We start from the raw sequence: 17676 nt of genomic DNA, 5'->3' as shown, positions 1-17676 counted from the left end.
AACTTATACTAGTTACTTATACAAAACGAGAATTTTTTAATTTCAAAACGGCGCAGAGGAATCTATACAGATGTAAAATTATTAAGTCTTCTGTAATTCACATATCGTCGTGATATTTAATTTTTTTATTGAATTTGAAAAAAATATAAGAACAGCGTGTAGTGAAATTTTGGCTAAAAGCGAAAATTGTTTCTAATGCTCATAAAAGCTCTTGAGTAGTGTTCAGTCGTTTTTCTACACGTAATTTTGCGTCTAATTATAGAAAGAAAGTGTGCATCGTACGCAAGTATTCGATCCTTTCCAGAACAAGACTATCAACAAAGATTAAGCGAATAGAATCGACCTGTAGAACGTCCAGGCTAGCCCAAGTTCACAATGGAGACGCTTTTTTGTACATAATGAATGATATATAATCGTTAAACGACGATACAACGTTAGAAAGGCATACGTGTTTTTATTTGGAATGAATCTGTGATGTGTTTGGGAGTATAAAAAAATAACTTCATCTGTTAATACCAGTGCGAAGAGATCGTAGCCTCAAATTTTGACGAAAAGTCAATATGGCGGACGTGTAAGGACATGTAAAATGCATCCTCGCACAGGTTGACTAGTGTACTGTCTTATCGAGATCATATTTAAATGTTCTCTCCTTGGTGAAGTGGGTTTTAAACAAAACAACAAAAAAAGTGTAATTCTAAGTGTTGTACATAGTACACAATATTAATTTCTAAGTTGAACAAGTAGGTATATGATGGCTAGTTTAATCGTATGCTATATTGTAAGAATCTAGATTTAGCGTAAGTGATGTAGCTAGCATTTAGAGATTAGACGCCATGAACTGACTAGGGAAAGAACTTCCCGAACTACTTCTCTTATTAATAATAAAAAGAAGAAGAAGAAAAAAAGAAAACGTATACAGGCGATTATAAATGATCAATGGCAAGAATGATCATCCGTCACATGCAAGCGAATGGATGTGAATTTTATTTTATTTGATTGAAATTATAGAACCTGTACGCTCTGACTATCAAACAAACAAGAAAAATACATTACGCAGTTATACACGTTGCAAAACACAAGTTACATTTTCACTTACTCAGATAAATACACATACATGCATACATACATCGGTGAAGACACGTGTAACACATAAAGAATTTTTATATAGCCTAATTTTATATTTGTATGCAAACGTAAGTTGAACCGTGCGGTCTGCTCCTTCATTTAGTCACGCGACACTCGAAACGAGAACCTTAGTCCCCTTGTCATAAGAAAAATATTGCTTTTTATTGCAAATATTTGCTGCACCGGAAATCACTTCTACCAAACGACTATATATACATATATGTATCATACATACATAACACACATACGTATGTATGTATGTATGTATATGCTTATTATATACATACATTTAATACATATGTATATTTCTTCGTACTCTATTTCTTTACACACTTTTTTATAATCAAGCTCATGAAAGCTCTCGAGAAAGAAAAGCATTTAGTCGGACAATGCGAGTGCCTCTATACATTTGCGCGAACTATTTTTACCAAAATGTAAACATAGATTTCGTTGTCTCTACGTTGTGGGTCGCGGTAACATCATCTTCGTTTCGCTTTATATGTTTACATCGTTTCGTTTCCGCGAGGATCATATCGGAGGAGTATCCAATATTATATGTACATACTGCACACGCGTGAAATATTTGTTCGATAGAAAATGTTCGAATTATACGTCGGTGAAATAGAGTTCGTTTGCATCTACATATATATATATGTATTTATGTATGCGTGTATGCATGTATGTATGTTGTAAGTATGTATGTCTGCGACACACGATCGTTTCAGTGAAGCGGACAATGTCCAAAAAGGGAAAAAAATGGAACAGATGTCTCGAGACCGGTGTTATAAACGAAAAACAAAGATCTTACAAAGCCTCCTTGACACTATCACGAGTTGATAAAATAATGATTTTGAAATTCAAAGACTTCTGTGTGTTGACTTTTCTTCGACGTTTCTTTTTTCTAGCAATTTTACTTTTCTTGAAAACGAAAAAAAGAACGAAAGGAAAAGTTTAGCTTTTCCTATAGGGATTCGTATTAAACTTTAGCACCGGAAATACTCCATAGTTTATAAACGAACAGCAACGGTGGTATCGGGACGCTTCAGGATTGCGAATTCGTCGTTTACCTCTCGCGAGTTACATGTTACCGTCGTTCGTCTATAGAAAAAAAAGAGGAAGAGTGAAAGAACAAGAGAGAGAGAGAGAGAGAGAGAGAGAGAAAGAGAGAGTGAGTGAATGAGTGAATTAGTGAGTGAGTGAGTAAGTGAGTGTTTGCGTGCGTGCGTGTATGTGTATGCAAAACAAGATCGTTTGATAAAACCGTGTCTGTAAATAAACGAACTTATTAACCTTCGCTTCGCCAGTGGTCTCATGTTAAGGATTCTTAGTGTCTTTTCAACTTGCGACTTTGAAAAAAAGAGAACTTCTGCGTTCTATGCCGCGATTTTTACATATTTTTAAACGATAACGTAAAAAGGAGTCTTTAAAGATCTCGGATGTTAAGGAAACACGTGATCATCGATGCATCCATGCCGACACACTGTCCTTTCTCATGCTGTTGTGATTATAGTAATATCGCGTCATTCGAATGAATTATATTACATTTAGTTGGTAACACAGTATCAAATTATGGTCGCCATCATTATTATCTTTATCTTTACAATTACAATTACAATTATAATATCCCGTCATATTGATTAATCCTGCAATAGCATTTTGTTTTTGGGGGTTATCGAAAGCGGCAATCTTCGCAAATGTAATTCCAATGATTTGCATAAATTGATATTCTGCGATCTATAAATCAGTGTAACAGATTTTTACCCTTCTTATTTGGACAAAACTCACATCATTTCCTTTTTTCCAATTTAATTAACTTTCAAGTTATTGACTTTCATCGACTTTCAAAGAGTCATGTAAGATATTCGATTGTTTCTTACAAATCCAAACGTAACATAACATCATTATACATGAAGCCAATGTATATGTTTTTCGTAGAAATTGTTTCTTATGCTTTTGTCATGTCATATAGACCTTTCACTTCAGAAACTGGGATCTTTTATGTCCTATACTAACTTGGATCCTTTACTGTTAACAATGTGCCATTGCAGGATTAGTATTGTTCTGTTCGATCGTAGACTCTTGAATGTCAAACAGAACGGGATATAAATCAGAAATTTCTCTCAGCATCTGATAGTAATTTAAAATACTGTTCTGTTCAACGTATATAACGTAAAAATGATATTCAAAATGAAATACGTTAAAAGATATCAATCGGAGGTCATCTTCTCAGTATTATTTGGATAATCTGCCCTGGGTGCAAGAAGGTATTCGTGAGAAAAATTAAAATGACAATATACAGGGTGTCCGAGTCTTTTCCAGCCAAATTTTATCAGAATGTTCTATAGATATAAATAAGAAAAAAATGTTATACAAATATAGGTCGTTCGAAGCTTTATTAAAATGTAATAATAAAAATGAAAAATATAAAAAAAACAATACGTAAAAGTTAAATCACCAGTATCGGCTGACTTCACACCTCGATACTTTCATGTGTGAATAACCTTAGAAGAAAATACATATATTAAACAATTATTAATATATGTGAACGAATACAAAGATTTAATTAATTCATTGAGATGGACTTCGTAGATAATTTTAAATTGGGATAGTAACACTTAATGATTACATCGATTGTGAACTTATCCTTGTCTTATAACATAGTACATTCAAATCAGTTTCTTGATATTTTTCAATAAAGCTTCGAACAACTTATATCTACATAACATCCTTTTCTTATGTATACCTAACAAAGCATGATCAGAAGAAATTAGAATACCCTGTATAAACATGTGTACACTATATAAATTCACGCGAAGAAAAACACCATGGAAATTCTGCAGCTTCGCATAAGATATACAGAGCATTTATTTTAGCCAATGGTAAGGCGATTCACAATCAACATAAATTGTATTATTACGGAGCTTTACATTCATCGTAACATCAAAGAAATAAACAGCAGAAAAGAATAAAAAGATAAGAGTAAATTTTAGATTATACAAAATCGGAGTCCTGAAGAATACCGTGTTTAAATGCTTCCAATAAATTAAACAAATAAAAAACAAGATAACATATAGAGAATGGAATATTAGGACAAAACAAATACATAAACGGAAAAGTATACCTAGTGTTAACGACAGCAATTTCTAAACCGTGATCCGATTGTACTTTTTGAAGAGTGCCCTTGGCGTTTCTCTGCTTTCTTTCTGCTGCATTAACGTAGATTGTCGTAGGTCGTAGGTGATCGAACGCTTTTACTTTTCTCGCTCGCCGCCTTATCGAACTTCATCATCAATAGCTCCATGTCCTCGGTCGTAATACGAAACTTATGAAATATACATATTGAGTATATATAATTACCAAATTAATACACACAAAATTATACGTGTCTCTCAGAAACTACGTTGGTCAACTTCATATATCAAAAGATAAAAAAAGGTGATAGAAAAATGTATATACCTTGCTTATTTTACGATTATTTATGTTATATTCTTGCAGTGTACGAATAAAAAAATAAACTGACGAAAGTAAGTCATTTTTTTTAAACAAGCTGGATGCTAATCACGTGCTCAGAGAATGCAATTCTAGAATTTGATGGAAAGTGGTGTTGATCAATTTGGCTCCTGAGAGCCAAATATATATGTGTACCGGATAAAAATTTTTGTGAACTCTCTTTGATCTATGAGTCGATCTTTGTACATACGTACAAAGCCGACTCGACATCGTGCAATTGCGTGTAAAAATATTTTCAAGATTAACGTTTGCTCAGATCGAACTCTCGAGCGATACTCTCGGATGTTAATAGCGGAATCGCATGTCCTATATTAAAGTTGGAGTTAGAAAGTGGAGTACGACAATGGCAATCCTTTTTTTTTAGGTACTTCGCAACATCATAAGACAAAGTCAAGTGAAAATAAATATACATACACGAGAAAACACATAGACACGATAAAAGAGAACAAAAAAGATGAAAACTAATATTATCGTTGGCATGGCAGGTAAATCACATCTAGACTATTCTATAGACTAGAAACGACGTAAGATATCGATAATACATCGTGTATATGTATCTATAATCGTTTGCAACCTGAAGGGACATCTATCGATTGAGGATTCCTTTCACATATGGAAATCTGTACATAGGTAAAAAAGAGAAAGTAGATGGAATGAAGTAAAGAACACGCCGAGGTACTCAGCTCCATCCTAAACAAAAAATATTGTACCATAATAATAATAATAATGATGATGATGACGATGATAATGCTTATGATGCGGTTGCGCGGAATGCGAGAAGCTAATAAGGAGACAAAAGAGTAAATGAAACGAGATTTAAACAAAAAGGAAGAGGAAGAAAAAGCAAAAAAGAAGAAAAAAGGAGAAAGGAGAAATGAAATAATAACATTAAAATAAAAGAAGAAAGGCTAAGAAGCGATATTACCTACGAACCCGCTATTAATGCGATTAATTCAAATAAATTAACTACAATTAATAGCGAGCAAATGTATAACACGCCTACAGTAAACTACAGGTGTAGCATACACGATAATATTATTATCAAGACAGTTCAATGTAAATTGTTATTTTTGTTGAAATAAAAATCACCTCCGTTATAATAACGAGCACCCCTTTTGACTCTTGTCTCTGTGAACACTTTATTATAGTTTTTATTGTGGTCAATTACGGATATACAGAGCGTACATGAGTCTCTTTTTTTAAGACGCGTACAGCGCCGTATGAAATTTAAAGTTCCTGATAGATTAATATAAAACTGAAATTTAAGGATTAAATTCACAAATTACATATATCGAAATATTTAATTAGAAAGAATAGCCTGGGTTATGTTAAATTTATTTTTACCCTACGATTCATTGTTCCTACGTTTTATTTCCATATTAGGTAAGGAGGATGAAAAAGGGTACATATTTATTTTTGGTGGGTCAGTCATTAGTGACTCATGTGACAGGAAACGTGTTAACGATTAGTAAATCTCAAAGGAAGCTTCAAACTGATTTCGATATCTAATAAGTATTTTTCTTTTGAAATAGATAAAAATATATATGATAATTTAATTATACAGTTAATCATTTATGTACATAAGTAGAATCTAACGATATGTCGTTCTTTTTTTTTTATTGATAAATATAATACTTGACTGAAGAAATATATGCATATATAGGAAATGATCGTACCTGTCCAAAATGATGGTACTTATTATTAAGATAGATATTGTTTATCGAACGAATGAGGAAACTTAACGATTATCTGTATTTTAATGTCGAAATAGTATTTAAAGCGATGGTTGATTTAGAATTTACTCTATTCTATTTTATACAGAATGCGTGCAAAATATGCAAGTAATATGAACAAAATGTTTCTTTGCCGCCGCATCGAGTTTAATTATTTTAGGTTAAATATTTAGTGTCGCTCATAATTAATTTTGTAATAAGAAATTTATATTCTAATTTTATAATGAATCTATTACTCGACAATTTAACAATTTTAACTTTTTAATTTAACGATAACAAATGACAAAGTAATAAAACATAAATTAATTAAAAATTTAATTAAAGCAATTCAACACATATCTATCAAATTGCAACATTAATATAATTTTTATAAATACTAAGAATAGACTCTACTTGACAATCTTTTTTATCTTTTTTACTGTTCCATTTCATTATTATTGTTAAAATTAGTTGATATTCTTTTTTTTAAATAATGATTCCTTTCTCCAGATAAATTGTTTTACTATATGATATTTACAGTTCATACAATATCGACATTATCATTAAGTTACTATATCATTTTGTAATGTTAAAAAGTAAAAATAAAAAGAATATATTTCCCATTAAAAAATACAGTCCTCCCATTTCTGTTTATTTTTAAAATTATTTAACTAATTATGAGCGATACTATACGCAAATAATTGTTAATTTTATATAGTAGCACAAACACGCATTTTTTAATTTAATATTTCATATTTATTATAAAACTTACATACACAAGATAATACATAAGAAGCACTTACATGCGAAGAATCATCTAAATACGATTAACGAATAAAGTTGAGGTTCTTTGATAAATTTTTCTTTATTCAGTCAATCAAAATTTTCTTTATTCGCTCAAGTTCGTTTTAAAATAATTTTTGTTCAGTTTCTCTCGATTTTCTGTCGGATTACCCTGTCTATTAAGATCATTACAACTATCATGTAACATACATTTTTAAAACAACTTCACTTCAATTATCGTATTAATTACGTCTTTTACAATGAAGCTCTTAAACTAATAGTTTAGTTTCATATTTTGCATTTTCATTATATGTATTTCGTTACTCTCGAGAACAGTCTAATTTTAAATCGGTTATCTTAATATGAAAGTACAAAATGAAGAACTTATATTATCTTTGACTTTCATTGGATTGTAAGCTGTGTTCCCTTCTTGTGCGTATTTCAGATATTTGAATCTTAAAGATATGATTAGTATTTATGTGATAAAAATAAAAGAAGAATGAAAAAAATAAAGATTTTATTTGGTGAGAATAAAAAAATTAATATACTTGCATTTTCCTTGCATATACTGATATTAATAATTAACTTAATTAGTAACAGAACATAATAGATATACTTGTGCATGACAAACCCGAATAATTATTAAAATTACTTTAAATTGAAATATACTGTTTCAAATGATTGTACCTCATGATTCATGGGTATCTTCTAAAATATACTTTTATGATTTTGATATATCGCCAAAATTTAAGATAATTACTATTGAATTAAAAATTTTGTAATATTTTAAGTGTGACTTTATAAAAGTTGTGTCTAATAGTTTATTATGAACAGAGTAGTTAAAATTAAATCTTAGTATGTTTATTTTCCCAATAAAATTAAAATAGTGCATTTTTAAATAAATGATAATGTTAAAACAGTGCTATTTTTTATATACACCTCAGACTTAGATTTCATTTTATACTTACAAGGCACTAATTTTTTATTTTCTATTGTCGTTCTATTTTTGTCAAGTTTTTATCTATATTGAAACAAATAATTTTACTATTTTAGCAGCCAAAACATAGATTTTGACATAAAAATTTCAAGTTTATGAAGGTCTTTATACATCTTACACATATATGTGGACAAATTTGTTCTGTAACATTAGTTTAGTAGTTTGCAAATCAGGTACATGACATAGTGAATTATAAATACATGATATAGTGAAGCACAGAAACTTATTACATAAAAGTTACCATAGAAGAGAAACGTTCCATAATAGTATATATATACTAGTAATATTTTAATATTTTACATATATTATAATAAAATTTATTTCTTCAAAATTAAATACTAATCAAATATTACTCTAACATGTACTCAAATATTGAAAACAACGCACTATAAAATTATCATATTGCAATTATTGCTTTAAAACATAGCATTTATAACATTTATATCTTATCGTTATATTTTATAGCATTTAATATTTTATCTTTGAACGATTATCATTTAACGTACTTAATTTATTATTATAAAAATATTTGTTTTTATTATACCTTTAGAGACAATGAAATAGCAAAAAAGTTATATTACATTTTTTTACCATTAACGCGGAATATTATCGAGTATAAAATTATTTGTCATTACGATATTTAATAGCTATTTCTCCTGTGCAAAATATAGAGACCTTCTATATCACAGTATGCAATATATTAATGTTCAGTTTAGATATATACAAGTGCACTAAAATTTGCACCTTATTTATCTAACTGGTATTGTAAAAAAAGTTTCACTTGTCTCTACTTACATAGTGGCAAGATTACAAACTTCGACTGCGTTAGAAAACGCAACAGCAAAAAATAAATATTTAGAAGCCATTAAGAGTTACTAATCATAATAAGATGTATATAAAATATTCCATAAAATGGCGGCTGTCATAAGTACAGTGTAAGTAATAATACTGGCCCACCACACAACTTTTTCCCAAGTTTTTACTTCGAGATTACGAAGTACATTTATACCTACGAGCAAACCCGCAATGGCACCAGCAAAATGAGCAACATATCCAACTTGGTCATTGGTTTCTAACACGTAACGGTTATATATTGCTTGACTAATGTCAACAACTGTTACAACAAGGAATACTAACAATTGTAAAACAGCAAATTCCATTTGCGACCAGTTCATTAATATAGTTGCCACATGAGCCGTAATTAATGCATATACACCACCTGATGCTCCTGCTAAATATACTGTAGGATCCGATACAGAGGTACCAAGAGATCCTGCTACAACACCTGCTATATATATAGTTAATACTCTCCACCATTTGTGTACCATCTCCAGTGGAATACCCAGCATTATTTGCACAAGTAGGTTTACTACTAAATGAAATACTCTGTATAAAGAAAAGTACATATAGTTTAATTATTTTATCATATAAATAGTTATCTGTAGAATAAGAAAAATACATACCCCACATGTACAAACATATATGTTAAATACCTCCATGCTTGGTATCTTTTGTGTGGATTATAAATAAATAATGTGGCTGCTGGTCCTTCGACTGAAGGTGATTTATATACAATCACATCGTATAAAAATAAAGTAATTTCTAGTATAGATATAATTATCATTGCTAGTGCTGGAGGTTTACAACTATATTCTTCTTCATACTGTCCATCAGGTATGTCACTAGACCTTGCTAGACCTTCAAAAGGAGATGGTCTTTGTGGAACCATAGATTGTACATATCGTTGCACAAGATGACCAAAAACACCTTGCATATCTTTTCTGTGAATCTAAAGAAGAATATAGAATTTGTTTATTAGTTTCACATTGAATAATAAAAAATATTATTATGAAGTAATCTAAGAAAGATAAAATAGATTCTATAATAGAATAAATTCAATAGACCTGGTAATCAACAGATGATTATTGATCTATTAAAAAATAGTCTTTTATCAATATCTTTATTTTTTCAATAATGATAAAAGTAATAATATATAGAATAAAGTACATAAATAAGCATTATTCTATCGTAAGAACACAATTGCAGCTAAAGTAAAGTTATAATAAAAGTAATAGTAATAGTAATAGAGATAAAAATACCATAGCTATAAATTCTGGATAATCTAGATATCCAGAATCATCTAGATCTGCTTTATGCATTATTATATGGACAACCCTGGTTGGAATATCATTAGAGTAACTAGAACTGCGTATCATAGCTCGCAATTCTTGATACGAGATTTTCCCATCCCCATCAAGATCATATTTTTCAAATATAGATTTCCAATGCTGAAAACATTGAAATTATTGCAATATATGAAAAACTATACCTTTTATCAAATTTATAATATATAATGTTTATACAGGTTATGGGACACTTATAATGAAAATTATACATAGAAAAGATAAACTCTTACAGAATTATTATATTGCAGTGGTATCGTTATACCAGACTCTCCTTCTTGATTACTTGACATTCTTATTAATTTGAAACCTCTACAACACAAAATAAAACCTAATATAAATAAATATATGATACAATAAATGTTATATGACTTAATTTCATTATTCTTATCCTAAAAAAACAAATTAATCCTTTCAAAAAGGTGAAGTAATATAATTTATTGAAATTACTATAAAAAATATACTTTACATTTTATACTTAATAAAGGAGAGAATATATATGTACATTTAAATTCTTTTCATACCTGTATCCGATTAATTTGTCAAATTTGTACACTTGTTAAATTGTATATCAAACGTATGAATGACACAAGCTATGTCTACTTTTACGGCACACGATCTACTACATTCTCTAGCTATTACGGAGAAATTTACTTTACACATTATTTATACGAATGATACATTATTTTATCTTATCAGACCGATGCATTATCCGGAATATAGACAGAGAAGATTTATGTGTTGTGTAGTAGACGAATAAGATACATGTACGGTTCTACATGTGTTCTATGTATCCGCGTGATGTATATTGTACATAGACATTGATTTATTCAAGCATCTTTGATTTTTTTTTAGAAATACCATTAATCCTAATACCTCTGCAGTCAACAAGAATTTTAATCGTCAGTCAGATAGCTTAGTTTATCTTCGAACCAAATTTCCCATTACTATGATCGGTTAGTATTATATGTACACAGTACAAAGACTCGTATCTCATCAGGTATAACAGGACACGTTTTGAAAAGACTATACGGTTGAAAGTCGCCAGCGTCGCAACTCGCAACAGGTGAACTTAAAGCGGCCCAAGCATCGCACGAATAGAAAGTACCGTAAGATGTTGTACTGTGTGGCAAAATGTTGTAATTATTTCTTTATTAACATAACAGAACAGTTCTATCTGTTTGTATAGTTAGATAAAATAAAATTCTTATTAATAATAAAATTAAGAATCTAATTTCTAATATAGCAATTTCCACTTTCTCTCTTTTTCCTTATAATAATTTCTATAATTGATTGAAATAAATGTTAATGATGATTGAAATTACGAAAAAATTCTTTATTGATAATAAAATTAAAAGTGCAGATAGTAATTAAAATCTAATATTATTGTAAGATATAATCATAAAAAGTTGTAATTCACGTGTACCGGTATACTAACAAGAATACATATCTTCATTGATGATTCATTCAGTTTTCTTAGTGAATCATAAAATTTGCGTGTATGTAAGTGCACTAGATAGCTCGCATACGTACGTATATTGTTTAGCTTTGCTTTCATAAAAAAATTAATGAAGTCTGGAGCGACATTTGGTACTTTGTTACCAGCAAGTGATTAAAATAGATTATAACATTAAAGCACTTATGAAAGAATTGTGAGAGATTTATATAAATAGAATTACATAGATCAAAATGCTCATGGAATACTAAAAAATTTTAGATTATCCGTTCAGTATTATTCTCTTAAAATTATTATTATAATTATATGTTATTAATATTACCTATATCATTAAAAAAGAATTATTTATTATTATATTATTAGAATAATATAATATAAATACAGTTTTATTTCATTTTTTACAAAAAATTATCTGCAATTCAAAATCTTAATACATGCCATTGAAAACTAATATTCTATGGATACAAGAATATTCTATATATGTATATACATGTAGGTATATACTTAGATAACTTTCTTGATATTTAATCAATCGCGAAAGATGTGTATGAAATATTGCCGTGTTTATTACATGTCCCACCTTATAAAAAGCTGACTCAACAGGATGTAAGGTTTTTACAACTACATTTTATTTCTATGTCAAAAGAAATTCGCCACAATCATATGTAAGAGGGTACAGACAACATAAAACGCAAGTACTCAACGGTGTGTGTATATATTCGTGTTGTCAGACCCGTTACCAAGCAACAGAGGAATCGATATACAATACTTCGTATGCGATTGTCGGTACCTTGTTCTTGTCAGTTAGCTTTTTTGTCTCATACCCAAATGTTCTTTTATTTCAAATCGATTTCCTATCAAGTGATCGATATACTTGAAAGTAAAAACAAAAAATGGCATATAAGATACGGAAGCAAAAAATTGCCGTCAATTACAAAGTTAAAGAACCTATAAGCAACTTTAAAATAAGGTAACATTTTGAATCTTCATCTTTCGTTATGATACAAAAATTTTACAAATGTCAACGTTCGTAAGATTATTATTTTTCACTATTATTGTCTATTTATTATTCCTTTCTATTATTATCTCTTTCTTTGACAGTTCCAGTGTATTGTTTAAAATGTATAATTAGCCCTGAAATGGTATACATGCTATTTTTCTTAGACTATTAAATAGCACATGAGGTCTCGTGCATTGGAATACAGCTCACATTGTGTCATCTATGTTATATGTCAGTAAAAAGATTATTTTATAAAGGAAGGGGAGCAGGACTATGTAAAATAAATCACTATCTACTTCCATAGAAAATTTTGCTAAGACCGTGGCATGCTATTGCAAGATTAATTCTGATCGCCCAAATTGAAAACAACGCGACTGTTCTGCCTCCGAAACTCGTACCAGACATGTCGATAGAATTAGATCCCGGCCATCTGGCAGAGATTGTTTCTACCTTCTAAATTGTATTTATCTTCCGCATGTTTATTGTTTCAGAGTCAAAATCGTGCAGCAAAGGCCTTTGCTTGCAGAACTGCTCGAAAACGAAGGGGATACCAGGGACTCAAATTTTCTTGAAGAGGAGGATCGTATTTTTAACTGGCAGGAAAAAGTATTTAGTCCGTTCGAACTAAGTTTTTACAGCGAAGAAACGAATTGTCTGACTGAATGTCAGAAAGTATATTACAGACAAATCAAAGAGAAGAATATCGAGGGTTCTCATCTTTATACCTACACACAAAATGATTCTTATTATCTGGGTGACGACTTGTTAACGAAACCTTATAAGACAAAATTGGCGATTAAAAACCAAACTGCATTGCCGGCATTGCAAAATCGTAAACCTTTCCCTGAAAGGTACAATAAAGCGGTTATTGATGATGCACCTGACGAAACAAGGATTCGAACGAATCATTATCTTTACATGGAGCGTTCTACAATGTATGTCATGGTTGATTTATCTGAACGAGATAAAATCTTAACACGCTCCGACGAGAATACGGAAATAGTGCTGTTCACGATCACGTATAATGAATTGCATAAAATTCTGACGGTAAATCCCGACTTTACGGACGACCATTATTACACTATCACGAATTCCAGCGGCATTCAATTTAATTATTGGCTCGAGCATGTTTCCGAGAAACAATCGTCATTGGAATTACAGCAACAACAAAATGAATCGCGAAAAGTGAGTATGTATATGTATATAAAATGCATGATCAGATTTTTCCATGGTAAACCGGTTTAAACATGTTTGCATATTTAAATGCTGCCTTCTTTAGTTTTTTGTATACCTTTAATCAGTTGAAGGTGAAAGTTATTATTACATTTTTAATTTAGTGTTACAAGTAAAATATTTAGGACTAAATCAATTGAAGATTTGATTACATTAATTCAAATTTTTTCATTGTAAATTGGTTTGAACGTTTTAAAATATTTCTATTTAATTCTGTTTGCATATTTACATACTGTCTTTTCTATTGTTTTCGAGTCAAATTAAAAATTTTATTAGTAATTTTTCTAATTTTAATTATATGACGATATTATATTATAAAATATATACATACCCAACATAGGAGATTTCAGAGATTTGTCTCATCATTCTTTGAGGATAGAACATAATTCTTGAATTCAGCGAAAATTAATCATTAACACAACAGTTATAATCTTTTATAACTAAACATATGACACACTAAACTAATTTTAGTTGTTTTATTTTACATTTGGTTAAAACATACTCGGGAAATGTGATTATCTTCATATTTAATTCTGTATTTTCGATCATTTTACTACAATACAATCAAAACCTATTAATTACTTAGAATATATGAAATACGTGGGAACGATGAAGTACATTCACCGGCGTTGTCTCAAACTCAACTGAATCTTATGGCAGTGAATGGCTCCTTGAATACGTTCACGCTATCGATTCTCCTACGTATACATATATGAATACATACATATATCTATATGTTTATATGTACACGGTCGAGCAGTATATATTGTTATTTAAACGGAAAAGCAACTTTCACACAATTTCGGATTATCACGATAATGTATTATCGTAGTATATTATCTAAGATATTATCCTATTATATGTAAAAAACATGTATTTTTTATGATAAAATTATTTGAGAAATAATTAAAAGCATTATAAAAATGTTTCAGAATATCATACTTATTAATTTTTTAATAATATATGCAAAATAACCAGATAACGTTTTGATTTTTATATTTTAGGAAATTAAAGAACATCTGATGTACAAAGAAGCAGAAATATTTCACAGCTTTCAGTTAGCATCACCAAATGTATATAAATTTTTTATAAAATTGGACATTTTATCAGCTCATGATTTCTTTTTTAATGGACTTTGCATTTCCTACTATGTTGATTTGCCAGAACATTGGAGCACAAGTCAAGTTGATAGATTGTATGGAAGAACTCAAAGATGTAATTTAAAGAATAACTCTGCGTATTTTAGTTATGCCTCTGAAATATCATTAGATTTTCAATCTGCAGCTATGGTTGATGCAAACAATATTTTACCATCTTGGCCTCGATTATTACTATCAGTTACATCACTTGACAACTGGTTTAGGTAAATTAAATATAAAAATTTTTATACTTTGCATAATAAAAAAATTAAATTTAACAATTAAAAACTTCAGATATCGTACAGAAGGTTATGCTGTTGTTCCTTTGCCTGTATTACCTGGTTCACATAAATTCAATATCCCAACTTGGCGACCAACAGGAAGTATTATTAACACCCTTAGAAGATTTTTTACAGGTGGTACTTATGAATTGGAAGACATAACTCACTGTAGTATCCCAAAAGGACATGAAGATAAAATGTTAAATAAGTCATACTTAAATGTTACATCAAGTGGTTACATTAAGTTAAATATGAATATCATCCATCAAACTCATGGCTCAATTAAACATGATGACCACTTAAATTATTTTCAGAGATTGAGTACAGATAAACTTATGACTAATATAGACAATATTTTTGAACAGTTCAAAGCAGCCAGAGAACGTATGTTACAAATAAAAAATTTAAACATTTAATTATGTAAATTTAAATTATTGAGCTATAAAAAAGTGATCTGTGATATATTGTAAGTAATAGGTAAAGGATAATCTGTGATGCATAATATTTGAAAATAAACTTTTAATACATTTGTAAAATGGTGTAGAATATTCTTATATATCAATTTAAATGTAATTTCAGGATATTTATTTTTAACCTACAAATATATTTTGTCATATATTGATTGATATTGTTAAGAATTGCTTTACATTCATAATACACAATATTTGAATTATTTCTTCTATATGTTTTTAAATAATAATACACGAAAGAAAAGATAATAAAACAATTACAAGTATATACATTCAATACAACTGGTGAATGATATGCAAAATTATAGATAAGTATTTATTATAAAAACATAAAAGTTTATTAATATTTACCAAAATGTACTTTAGCCTTTTCCTTCTTTTTTAATTTTTCAATAGACGTTTATAAAATATTCGTACCAATTCTTACCAATTATAATTTGTACTAAGTTATGTAATATAATATCAATATATTTAATTTTTTGCATGAAAATAACATTTTAAAATTCTCTGTTACCTGTTTTCAAATGTAACAATGCTACGTGAAAATTAAAAAAGTGAGAAGAGTAACTTTTTTTCTAGAAATCTGATTAACAATCAAAAGACTAGAGCAAATGTGCAAACATACATTCTATATGCATTTTAATCATTGTCTCTTCTTTGCAGCTTTCACTGCTTTTGCTTTTTGTTTCTCCCCACCAGATAAGAATGATGTTATTACTTCAGACATTTCTGGCATATTATAATTGGTGAAATTATTTAATTGCTCCATCTCCTGAAAAATACAGAAGTAATATACAAATTGTAAATTTAACATTGTACAATAAAACTTATAATATTATATTATTGAAGTTATTTACCAACCTTCCTAGTTTCAGGGTCATTCATGATTTTTGGTATAATCATAATTAGCAATAATGGTAATATCATCATTAAAACCTATAATGATATAAAAAATAATAAATTGAATTCTTTTCTATATAAATGTAAATTTATATGTGTATAGTATTCATACCATGGGATTAAATAAAAAGTCAGTTGCTCTCCACTGTTCTCTAATTTGGAAGTAACGGAATGGTGTGAGTGGTCTCATTTTTAATGGATATGGAACTTGTATTACTTGAGATGTCTGAATCAAATTAACTTTCCTTGCTCTGAATTTTCCCCTTGAATTAATTTCTACTCTAACAGGTTCATAAACACAGTTTGGATTTACAACTTCAATTACATATGATCCTGATGGTACATTTGAAATAATAAACGTTCCATCCTCCCTAAAAGTGTAAAAGTTGAAATAAGCATTACTTTAGATATTTTCTGTCTGATAAAAATATACAGTTCAAAAATTTTTAATTTTCGGCCAAAAATACCTAACGTAAATTTACCTTAAGAAACCATAATGTTCTCCACCATTAGCCATGACATGAGTCATTAATTGCCATCCACTTGGAGCTCCATTTTCCCATGGAAATACTTTTCCTTCGATAACATACAGGTCTGTCGATATATTCTCGTCATTTTCGGCGATTACATACTTATTCGATATGTTGACAATAATAAAAAGTAGAAAAATAGCACTTTTATACATAATTATATTGGATGCACACTCAACACATAGAAGTTCGTATCAGATGTTCAACTGTTGCCACTACAGTAAAATGTAGATTACTATTATTGAATTATAGATTTTTTAAATATTATTGTAGATATTATCTCCGATAGTTTTGAAGTACAAAATTACATCACATATTTTTAAAGATTATATTAAGTTTAATAAATTAGAGAATATT

General features: G+C 29.3%; 3 protein-coding genes across 5 annotated transcripts; 1 reads left to right on the top strand and 2 right to left on the bottom strand.

The window, feature by feature from the left end:
- Positions 1-7193: 7193 nt before the first annotated feature.
- Positions 7194-14922, bottom strand: LOC132906460 (rhomboid-related protein 2). 3 transcript variants are annotated; one of them, XM_060958676.1, is made up of 5 exons: positions 14331-14922; positions 10544-10622; positions 10227-10415; positions 9591-9916; positions 7194-9513 (listed from the first exon to the last, which is right to left on the bottom strand). In XM_060958676.1, exons 1-5 carry the CDS (start codon positions 14381-14383, stop codon positions 9003-9005), a joined length of 1158 nt encoding a protein of 385 aa, XP_060814659.1. In that variant the 5' UTR covers positions 14384-14922; the 3' UTR covers positions 7194-9002. The 3 variants fall into 3 exon arrangements, with proteins under 3 accessions (XP_060814659.1, XP_060814661.1, XP_060814660.1); XM_060958678.1 differs by lacking the exon at positions 14331-14922 and adding an exon at positions 11187-11544; XM_060958677.1 differs by lacking the exon at positions 14331-14922 and adding an exon at positions 10835-11178.
- Positions 12385-15970, top strand: LOC132906455 (tectonic-like complex member MKS1). The gene is made up of 4 exons (XM_060958667.1): positions 12385-12736; positions 13258-13951; positions 15004-15362; positions 15433-15970. Exons 1-4 carry the CDS (start codon positions 12660-12662, stop codon positions 15833-15835), a joined length of 1533 nt encoding a protein of 510 aa, XP_060814650.1. The 5' UTR covers positions 12385-12659; the 3' UTR covers positions 15836-15970.
- A 348-nt stretch (positions 15971-16318) lies between these two features.
- On the bottom strand, positions 16319-17545 carry LOC132906471 (ER membrane protein complex subunit 7). Its single transcript, XM_060958696.1, has 4 exons — positions 17272-17545; positions 16902-17160; positions 16751-16825; positions 16319-16661 (listed from the first exon to the last, which is right to left on the bottom strand). The coding sequence occupies exons 1-4, from the start codon at positions 17472-17474 to the stop codon at positions 16533-16535; spliced, it is 666 nt and encodes a 221-aa protein (XP_060814679.1). The 5' UTR covers positions 17475-17545; the 3' UTR covers positions 16319-16532.
- Positions 17546-17676: the final 131 nt, after the last annotated feature.

This window comes from Bombus pascuorum, chromosome 4 (assembly GCF_905332965.1).
Source record: "Bombus pascuorum chromosome 4, iyBomPasc1.1, whole genome shotgun sequence".
Lineage (NCBI taxonomy): Eukaryota > Metazoa > Arthropoda > Insecta > Hymenoptera > Apidae > Bombus > Bombus pascuorum.
This window is presented reverse-complemented; position numbering and strand designations above follow the sequence as displayed.

Excerpts from the sequence above, each read along its gene's own strand:
- LOC132906455 (XM_060958667.1), top strand. The coding sequence starts at position 12,660 with ATGGCATATAAGATACGGAAGCAAAAAATTGCCGTCAATTACAAAGTT. Across the intron at positions 12,737-13,257 it reads ATAAGCAACTTTAAAATAAG|AGTCAAAATCGTGCAGCAAA; the intron begins GTAACATTTTGA and ends TTATTGTTTCAG. Across the intron at positions 15,363-15,432 it reads TCACTTGACAACTGGTTTAG|ATATCGTACAGAAGGTTATG; the intron begins GTAAATTAAATA and ends TAAAAACTTCAG.
- LOC132906460 (XM_060958676.1), bottom strand. The coding sequence starts at position 14,383 with ATGTTCTATCCTCAAAGAATGATGAGACAAATCTCTGAAATCTCCTAT. Across the intron at positions 10,416-10,543 it reads CACTGCAATATAATAATTCT|CATTGGAAATCTATATTTGA; the intron begins GTAAGAGTTTAT and ends CAATGTTTTCAG. Across the intron at positions 9,917-10,226 it reads ATCCAGAATTTATAGCTATG|ATTCACAGAAAAGATATGCA; the intron begins GTATTTTTATCT and ends ATTCTTCTTTAG.
- LOC132906471 (XM_060958696.1), bottom strand. The coding sequence starts at position 17,474 with ATGTATAAAAGTGCTATTTTTCTACTTTTTATTATTGTCAACATATCG. Across the intron at positions 16,826-16,901 it reads ACTTTTTATTTAATCCCATG|GTTTTAATGATGATATTACC; the intron begins GTATGAATACTA and ends ATATCATTATAG. Across the intron at positions 16,662-16,750 it reads ATGACCCTGAAACTAGGAAG|GAGATGGAGCAATTAAATAA; the intron begins GTTGGTAAATAA and ends TGTATTTTTCAG.